At 36.5% G+C, this 10,784-nt stretch overlaps 1 protein-coding gene across 1 annotated transcript; it reads right to left on the reverse strand.

The window, feature by feature from the left end:
• Positions 1-1,766: 1,766 nt before the first annotated feature.
• On the reverse strand, positions 1,767-6,939 carry LOC121982084 (7-methyl-GTP pyrophosphatase-like). Its single transcript, XM_042534972.1, has 9 exons — positions 6,704-6,939; positions 6,428-6,499; positions 6,287-6,361; positions 4,263-4,346; positions 2,696-2,765; positions 2,501-2,592; positions 2,326-2,367; positions 2,132-2,212; positions 1,767-2,040 (listed from the first exon to the last, which is right to left on the reverse strand). Exons 1-9 carry the CDS (start codon positions 6,737-6,739, stop codon positions 1,957-1,959), a joined length of 636 nt encoding a protein of 211 aa, XP_042390906.1. The 5' UTR covers positions 6,740-6,939; the 3' UTR covers positions 1,767-1,956.
• Positions 6,940-10,784: the final 3,845 nt, after the last annotated feature.

Genomic DNA, 10,784 nt, shown 5'->3' on the forward strand with positions numbered 1-10,784 from the left:
AAGACTGAACCAGCCGGGAAGCGGAAGTCCAACAGAAAGTTCGGAAGCTTCGAACGCTGAGCAAAAGTCCAGTCGATCTGGAGGATCGCATTGCAACAGGTAAATCTCCTGAGTGGAGTAGGTGAGGACGCGTTCCCCGTAGAGGGAACAGTAGGCGTCGGGTCGACCTAGGATTTCCGGTTAGAAATCCGAAGTCAGACCCGGACAGTTCGGAGACTGTCAAAATATTCTATTATCATATCTATATTGTTGTTTTGTGCTAATTTGGTTTTGCAGGGTATGTGTTTGGGACTAACACTTTTTGCAGGACTAAAGGAGCACAATTTAACCTCGGATGCAAAGCTGAGCTGGCTGCAAAGCAAGCTTGGAGGTGCCTTGAAGGAAGCTCAAGGTGCCTTGGACTGGTGGATGAAGGCGCCTTGGAGAGCACAGAAGGTGCCTTGAAGGGATAAGTCACGACCAGTTCAAGCTTGATCCACGCGGGCGACTCGGTCATCCTGGAGGCGCCTTGGATGGATTTCAAGGCGCCTTGAGCACTGTATAAAAGCAGCACTCGACCAGCAACTCGACAGAACTTCCCCTAAGCAACCTTTCTTTAACGTGCTATCAACGAGACGACCCAGAAGTGCTGCGAATACTTCCCAATGACCCGAAGCTTCAAATATGATATTTACGAAATGTCGTTGGTATTTTTAATTACTGTTTTAAATTGTATTTAGCTTGTAATAATTTCGTGCTTATAGTTGTTGCCCACGGAAAGCGATCAAGGATCGCGGGCCTTCGAGTAGGAGTCGCTACATGCTCCGAACGAAGTAAATCCCTTGTATTTGTGTGTTTATTGTTATTCTGCTGCGTTTATTTACTCGACTGCTTTTACAATTCCGAAACGAATGAAATAGTCACGAGCGCTATTCACCACCCCCACCCCCCTCTAGCGCTTTCGATCCAACATAATCAATTTGAAGTTAGGATCAAATCGATCGAATAGTATATTCTATCAAAAATCCTAGATGATTAATGATTAATAATTATTTTTTTAAAAAAATATTTATATATAAGTAGATTAATAATTTGATGTTATTACCTATATATATTTAAATTAACTAGTAATTTAACTATTATTCTAACACAATAACCCTCAATAATATTTATATTTTTCATATTATAAAATAAAAAATATAAAATTTCTATTAATACAATAACAATAATAATCACATTCAGTTTACAAGATAACCCAGTTTACAAGATAACCCAACTGAAAGGCCAACAAATTAATTAATAACTATTAAATCTTTTGATTTGAACACAAATAGTACAAATAATTTTTTAAAACTTGTTGATTCCTTTCAATAATAGGCAATATACATCCAAATACAACTTATTTTGAAGAAAAAAATGATAAAATATTATTGATAAATTACTAACTAAATATATATTTAAATAATCTCAAAATATTAACCACAAAAAATGAAAAAAGAAAATAAAAAGATTAAATTGAGTATGAAACTGGACGGTTAAAGATAAATCTTATAATTAATTATAAATCTCTAAACTAATTTTAATTTGATAGATTAAATCTCATGGTTCAACATAAATAAGTTATGATGCTACTCTGATCCTAACTCAAAAATCACTTTTGCACGATACAAAATCAATTTGTACTTTTGGATCGTGCAATCCTACAAAACAAGCTCACAATTTTACAAACTATGCTCTAGGGAGTATTGTCCCTACGATGCTAAATTTAAATTTATTTTACCATTTAATAACTTATAATTTGCTACTTAATGATTTTCAAGAGACTTTTCAAATACTTAAATACGGTTTAATAGATGAAAATAAAAGGATTTATAATCCCGATTCATTCAGGACCATCATTTTGAATCCAATAATAAAATCTCAATTCTTTTAATCTGAACACTAGTTGATCAGAACTCTTAATAACGCGTTAATACTTTAAGAGTCCACGGATAAAGCTTCACGAATGAGGTTGTGAGTGAGACCCTTTGCAAGTCCCATGACACTGTCCGTGGCTCCTATCTGCAACCAAAACCGCCATGCATGAGCACGAGTAAATAATGTTGCCGAAGTTTAAAATTGATGAGATTGAGTGACTTCCATTGTTACTAACCACTGATTCAACAAATGGCAAGATATATGGGTGTTCCAGCAGCAGGCCACCAGCAACGTTGAATACGACACCCTCATCGATCTGCACCAAGAAGAAGATACAATGCACACACAAAAAAAAATCTAGGCGTAAATAGTGCAGGAAAATACATAAAACAAATTATGTTACAGGAGTTGGAGGGGAAAAAGAAATACCAAGTTCTCAATGATCTCGTCTGGTATATCATGAAAATATACCTAGATGTGTTTAAAGAGGTTGTTAGACAGCTATTTTTTAAATGTTAACAACATCGACATGAAAAAATGGTGCCCTTCTGCCATGCATATTTCTGCTTTTAAAACACAGCCATGTAAATAAGTTTGCACGAACCTCAGCCTTATCTAAACCTCCAAATCTCCTGCCAGTCTTTAGATTGGTAACAAGAACTGAACCAACTGTTGATACGTGGCCTCCAGAATAGCCTGTGAAAGAAAAAGCATGACTCTACTTGCCTTGGAGAAAAGAAAGATATATTTTTGATAAATTTTGAACAAGAAAGTTGAGTGGAAGTCATGTAGATTTAACCTTTGAGGAACTGCCGAGCTTCTTCCTTGCTGCTAGGCTTTTCTCTAATTATCCCTTTATGGACCACCACCTCCAAATCAATACCAACATAGCACTCAAAACAATTCAATTTATTATGCATGAAGCTCAACGGGGGAAACCTTGTTACCATTTAAGCGAAAAGATAGCTGAACTACATGCAACGATAGAGATCTTGTGTTTGCTTAATCTAGGTCTATGGAACAATGAATATCAAACAAGATAACTCTTTGGTCTAACATTCTTATGGTGAGTGTCTGATGAAAACATAACAATATTCAGTCACCACTCACTACTTAAAAATGTGCATTTTTAATTATCAAAATTTAATAATATATTGTTAAAAGTTTTTGGTGATAAAAATTGTATAACTAACTAGATTCATCAGCCTAACTCCCATAGTAAAAAGTAGTAATCATAGCATTAAATTGACCCCTCATAAAATGCCCCATTATTGACAATTTTTTCACAATTAATTGACAATTACATTTTATAATATTGCCACAGAGTGATATAATAATGATAATTTTTTTTATCATATATAATTATTATCCGTAACTTTGTACCATAAATACTTTTAGTGCCAACTATTTTGCATTGGTTGTGGATAAAGCATAAGCATTAGTTATTGGGTTTCTATAGGCCATAACAATTATGATGTGTTCCTATACAGCATTTCATCTTAAAGGACATGGTTTCGAGCGTTGCACCAAGCTGCCAAGTAATAAATATCTTTTTCGTGTCCTATAAATAAGACATGTACTATATCAAGGACGTGACAGTATGAAACAAGATCCATGTTAGTGCAAGCACACTAGCATGGCTTTCTTTCTTGCAGATATAGTAGGACAAGATCTTGGATGTACAATTAGGTAGCCATAGTTCACCAAGAAAAAGAAATAACTAGCACAATAATCAAGCTTTTATTCTCACTAAGTGGGCTCGACTATATGGATCCTCTTATGTCAAGCCCCTACTATAAAAGAAATGAAAAGAAATAACTAGCACAAAATAGAAAAAGACTTGATAAAAGCCAAGCTTATCAAAACATCATCATAGACATAGATAGACAAGGGTTTTTGAGTAATCTCTCTCTCTCTCTCTCACACACACACACACACACAATATCAAAATAAAAAAAATTAGCATCCGCAATGGAAAACACATCTAATCTCTAACTGGCCTGTAACAATTTGTCCAATAGGAAGCCAAATGGACTGAGTTCAGGACAAATTTTAGTTGAAGCAGTCAACCATTGGTCCAGTCCAATTCTTAAAAAAACAACCTAAAGATGAATTATAGCACAGTTCAAAGTAGCAACTCACATAGAAGATAATTTTATTGGAGCACGAGTACATAATAAGATAAACAGAAGCTGAGATGAACATAATTAGTAGCAGGGTTACTTTTTTCCCCTTTGCATTGCTAATCTATAATTATAGCATGCCAGCATGAAAAATAAGAAAACAACGGTCCAAATATTTTAGCATAAAACATATGGAGGAATCATAAGTATATGAAATGCACCGTAAGCAAAGTTAAGACATACTATATCAGAAGTAATCAAGAGGGTTGGTTCCTCAATCTTCTCTATAAGACCTTCAACATTCATCCTTGATATGATAGCATCTGCCTGACACAATATCATACATCAGTACAAGTAAAAAAAAAGGAAGATGAGACTGTAAGGAATAGCATAAATTTTTCCTAATATGATAGGATGTACAGTTGTTTAATAGAACAAAGATTATCAAAGCCATTGACTTAGGGCAGAAATCCAAAGTAAATTTCCTCTGATTCATTGGAAGAAGCCTACCACAAAACCATAGAAGTTGCAGATTACCAAAGCCTCTATGTTTCAGCATACACCTCCCACTAGAACCACACTATCCTAAAGGGCATTTCAACTAGAAAAAATTGTTAACTCAATCTTTCCCAGAACTGCCATCTAACAGAGAGGTCAACTCAAAAACCTAGAGAAGGTTACCCTGACTCAAACCCAAACCAAATTTGCAATGTTATGGGCTATCATGATAGGGATCATGTAGCATAAATGCATGCCCAAAGTACAGTCCATAGAACTTGTGCACGACTCTAAACATGAAGACACATACTCCCCAACCATGGGAAGTGATGACAATATTGGAACCACAGACAAACTCCTACAAGCTAAAAGAAGTGAGGGAAAAGCAATAGGTTTCATATAGTGCACCTCATCTTGTACACACCCACAAGAGATGGCACGTGTAATCATACTTTGACAAAGTGTGGAGATAGAACATATAAGATTGTTATAGATACTTAGAGTTGCATGAGTGTAATTTCCACACAAGCCCTTTCTATAATCCAACTCACAATAATCTACTTTCCTTCTTCTACCTTTCTTTCCTCTTCAACTTGCATTTCCTTCAAAAATTTTACTTCATTTTTGCTACTCAAAGTTAAAAGGGTCTTATGGACATAATAGCACTATCAAAAGGGTGACATAGACAATATCCTTGGGGCATAAGAGAATTAGATTCAACTGACACAGAGGTTATAATTTTGAATTAGGACGAGCTATGGCTTGCCTCCGCTTTATTTTATATTTTTCCTTAATTTTATTTTGCATAATTAGCAAAAACAAAATTTGTATCAGATATCTTGTAGAATTGATATTTAGTTCTAAAATCATAATCAAGCCTTCTATAAGAACTTAGGTTACTTAAAGAAGCGCAAAGAAACACATTGGAACCTAATTTGAAGAATCTTAAGATGGTATAATGTGTCATCATCACTTAATCCCACATTATGAGTTATAAGCTAGGCTAATTAGCTTATATGAATTAACTACTATTAAATAGCTTTAAAATTTTTGGTCATTGATTGAACCTGACAAATTAATAGATTAATTTTCTTATCCATGTGGATGATGAAAAATGAGAGCATATATCCTTGGCATGACGGGTTGTTGGAATGAGTTGCTTGTGTATAGAAAATTCACTGTTGGGCCTCACATGTCACCAATTAAGGATACTCTAGGTTATCAAATTGGTCTTTAAGTCTTGACATGAAGGTCAAGCTTTAAATGAGGCAGTTTGTACTACCCTAGTTTAGTCACATATGATGAGTTTTGGGCTAATGACGAGGGATAAGTTTAGATGAGTAAGTTACTATTAACATAGGCTTAACATTTTGTATGAGTAAGTTACTATTAACATAGGCTTAACATTTTGGATTAGTGGTTGGACTTGGCAAGTTATTACATCAACCTTTTCTGTATCAGAAGCACATCAAGACTATTATGGAGTTAAATATGTACATAAAAAATAGGACCAACCATGCTACAGAGGCAAAATAACAGTTTTTGAACACAAAATGGGTACCACACAAATAAATCAAACACGTATAAACACAAGAGGACCCTAATCTTAATGTGCTAGTGAAAGTCAGGTTAAAAATCAATCTCCAAATTATTTTTACTGTACTTTCACCTTGTTTTACATTGTTATGCAATAAAAAAAATACTTGGACTAAGTTATCAAGCATAAATGCAAGTGAAGCCACGGAATTTCCCATATTTAGGCTATATACCTTAGCTTCAGCAAGAACCATGACCAATTCATCTGGATTTTCCCTACGAATACTCTTCTCGTCAATGTCTGCAGTCTAGAAATAAACCAAGTTAATATCTCTATCCCTTGAAAAGAGGAATGCAGATCATTGTTAACAAACCATGACATCGAATAGAAACCCCATCTCTTTTAAGATGTGACGACGAGCCACCGACATTGATCCCAATATCAACTGCCACAAGCCAATAACAAATTAACGAAGTGACAAAAATGGGTCAAAAAGAAAGAAAAAAACGGCACCTTTTATCCTATCGTAGTAGAAGAGATTAGAAATCCCACAATAAAAGAAGGAATCGCAAGTTTTGATGTGATTAGAACTAGGGTGACACGATAAAATAGTAAATTCATACAGACAAGGAATTAGATTGGAGCATACCTTAAACGGAGGAAGAGTAGGAGGATTCGCAGTCATCTTTGTAGATCCCAGTAGCGAGAGAAGGGAAGGGATGAGGAGAGATGCGACTGGGGAGAGCAGACAGCAGCTAGCCGTGGAGGTTCCAGCGTCAGGCAGTAGGGTCTGCCGGTTGGGATAGAATCCGATAGAGGTGATCGGTTTCCAATGTCGGCGACGCCGAATATTTCCTTCTTCATTGAATCCAGACCGTCGATCCTGCCGAAAACATCTACTCGGATTCATCCTATCACGTTGTGTTAAAATTGCGGAATTTAAAAAAAAAAAAAAACACATCTACTTTTCATATTTGTCAAACGACCCACTTATTTCTTATTTTACCCTTCCAATTAACTATTATAATGCTGCATTTAAAAAATCAACACTATTATAGTGTTATATTTTGAAAATTAATACTATAATAGCATTATTTTTTGAAATCTAGCACAGGTGGTGTGATTTGGACGGAAGAGGTAAAACGGAAAATAAATATATTTTTGAAAAATATAAAATTTTGGTGTATTTTTTGGAAATTTCGTAACTTCAATTGCACGTTTTGGTCCATTTAGGAGTGTAATCGAATCGAATTGAATTTTTGAATATTTGAGTTTAGTTTATTTATAATTAAGCCGAACTCGAATTTTATTTAACGAATATATTCATGACTTATGAGCTTATTTGAACTTTTATCCCGCCTAAACGAGTTTAATAAATATAAATTATAAATTTAAATACTCATTAAAAATTAAATTATATATTTAGAGAAAATTATAATATTCTTTTTCAAATGTATAATTTTATTCTAATAAATAAATTTAATATATTTATTTATATTTTTCATAAGTAGAATGTAAAATCTATAAATTAAATATGAAAACTATTATTTTTTCATTTAAAGTTGATTCATGAACCTACTAATGAACATGTTCACAAGAAAATGAGTCGAGTATTGTTAAACTTGAATTTGATTTGTTTATCTCAACGTCACATTAAACAAGTTCAAACAAGTTTTTATCAAATCGAATTTTGAATAGCTCATGAGTGAGTTCATTTACACCCCGAGATTAATTATTGATTTTTTTACGACATTTCACTGAACCACATGAGAAATTTCAGTGTTATTTATTTCACGTATCTAACTTTCATAATTCTAAAATCATGCAACATATTCCTATAATACTCCTTTCACTATCGTCAAAAGTTTGTCTCTTTTCTAAATTTTTATTATATCCATTCCAAAAATTATCGCTCTTAATACATCTGAGACTAATGAATTTAGATAATTTTTGAATTACTTTAAATCAAAATCAACATATTCGAAAGCCTTTTTAATATATATATGCCCATATATCTTAATTCGATGGTCTAAATTGAAAGTAGTAATCACAAACTCATTATAAGACCTAGAACAATAATATTTACTAATCAACATCATCAATGGATTGTCAAGACTCTCATGGTTTAAAAAATATTAAACTTTAAAACTTTCAAATGATATAGATTCATCAATTAATTTCATTTAAAATTAACTGATGTGTTAGGACCAAAAGTAGCTAGAGGGGGGGTGAATAGCTTCGCGTGTGCTCGTCGTGCTTCGTTGCTTGTTTCTTCAAAGTGATGCGCAGCGGAATACAAAGAAACAAACTACAACAATGCTAACAATAGGATTTTACTTGGTATCCACCTCACAAGAGGTGACTAGTCCAAGGATCCACGCACACACACACACCTCCACTAATAAACACTCCTTTTCGGTAACTACCGAAGGCGGAGAAGCCCTACGAGACTCTCAATACAAGTAGAAGAAAGGGTAGTAAAGAATAAGCAAAAGCTTACAAGAGATGCAGTAAAAACCCTAGCTTCTTCTTCTTCTCGTTGCAACTCGCCTCTTGACTTGGATGAACCTCCAAGAACCTTCAAGAACTGGCGGTGAGGAGCTTAGAGAGTGCAGGGGAGGAGCTGTGATGAATCTGGAATGAATCGGTGAAGTTTTGCTGAAGGAATCGCACGCCAACAGCTATAAACGACGCCAACGGTCGAATCCCAATCGATTGGATTACTCCCAATCGATCGGGGAGGCTTTGGATCGATCCACGGATCGATCCAGAGCGCCTCTGTGCTCTGGAAACATGCCTGGATCGATCCACGGATCGATCCAGCGCTTATCGCGCGAAGCAGCAGCGTCCCAATCGATCCACTGATCGATTGGGACCTCTGGATCGATCCACGGATCGATCCAGAGGGGTTCTGTTTGCGGGGACTCACCGGATCGATCGGCGGATCGATTCAAATCTTCTGGATCGATCCACTGATCGATCCAGATCTGCTGGATCGATCCACGGATCAATCCAAAGCTGCTGGATCAATCCACGGATCAATCCAAAACTTTGGTTTTTGCCCAAAACCAAGTCCAAAGCCCCCTAAACCAACATCTAGTCAACCATGACTTGTTGGTACATAAGACCTAGCATCCGGTCACCCTTGACCAGCTAGGACTCTCTCACCAAGTGTCTGGTCAATCCCTTTGACCCACTTGGACTTTTCTCTTCTTGCCAAGTATCCGGTCAGTCCCTCTGACCTATTTGGACTTTTCTTTCTCGTGCCAAGTATCCGGTCAATCCCTTTGACCTACTTGGACTCTCACCAGATGTCTGGTCAACCTTGACCCATCTGGATTTCTCTTGCCTGGCTTCACTCACCAGGACTTTCCCAATTGCCTAGCTTCACTCACTAGGTCTTTCACCTGGCTTCACTCACCAGGACTTTCCCAATTGCCTAGCTTCACTCACTAGGTCTTTCACCTGGCTTCACTCACCAGGACTTTCCCAATTGCCTAGCTTCACTCACTAGGACTTCCCAATTGCCTAGCTTCACTCACTAGGTCTTTCACCTGGCTTCACTCACCAGGATTTTCCTCCTGCCTAGCTTCACTCACTAGGACTTCCCAGTCAAGTATCCGGTCATCCTTGACCTACTTGACTCTTCTTCAATCAACCTTGCATTGTCAAACATCGAAACCCAAACCAAGACTCAAGCTTGGTCAACCAGGTCAACCTTGACCTAAGGGATGTTGCACCAACAATCTCCCCCTTTTTGATGTTTGACAATACCAACACTATCACTTACAATACCACATGTAAGTTAGGCTAATCCCATAGCCTAAAGCTTCTTCATGCCACTAGGTAATGAATACATAAGTTAAGCCCTTCATTCTCCCCCTAAGAGGGCAAATTCCCTCTAGGTAATGAAAGCCTAACTTACTTCCTTTCATTCTCCCCCTATTGGCACACATCAAACCATGCCCCATTTTTGGGCACATATCAACAAATTCACTTGTTGAAAACTCTCCCCCTGAAGAGTTGCTCATCATTGTTCACAACTTCACTCGTTGTGATCAACACGATAATGAAGGACCCACACCCTTCATTAACCTTAACCCTACATTCTCCCCCAATGTAGGCAAATGCCCATCCTTGAGCATTATCCACTTGAAGCCACTTGAACCATGAGGATATCCACTCCCCATTAATGTTCAAACGCTCAACCTTGAGCATGTTCTTAACGGAAGGTTGACCACCTTCCAAGGTTCATGAAAAATAGTTTTCATGTCTTTAAAGAGTCCCTCCCCCTAAAGACATGGTGGTAACTTCTGTCATTGCACCAACAATGACTTGGAATCCCCAAAACTTTAGGAAACCCAATTTTAGAAGTTTTGAGGTTCAAATATTCAAAATTTGAAACAAACCTCAACTTAAACTTCAACTTAGCCTTCCTTAACCAATCCATCCTTGTTTTCCACACGAAAACACCCTTTTTATGTATACAAATGTATTTTCAAGGGTTTGGAATGGTTACTTAGACTAAAATAGGTTCAAAATGCTGAAAATAAGCTTTTCCAGCCAAAATCAGCATCTTCGATCGATTGGAGTTGGGTTCCAATCGATTGAACCCTGCTGAATCGATCCACCGATCGATTCAGTCTTCTTGGATCGATCGGCTGATCGATCTAGCGAGCTTCTGCTCGCTAGAATTGCCTTCTGAATCGATCCACGGATCGATTCAGGCA

Source organism: Zingiber officinale, chromosome 5A (assembly GCF_018446385.1).
Source record: "Zingiber officinale cultivar Zhangliang chromosome 5A, Zo_v1.1, whole genome shotgun sequence".
NCBI classification, from domain to species: domain Eukaryota; kingdom Viridiplantae; phylum Streptophyta; class Magnoliopsida; order Zingiberales; family Zingiberaceae; genus Zingiber; species Zingiber officinale.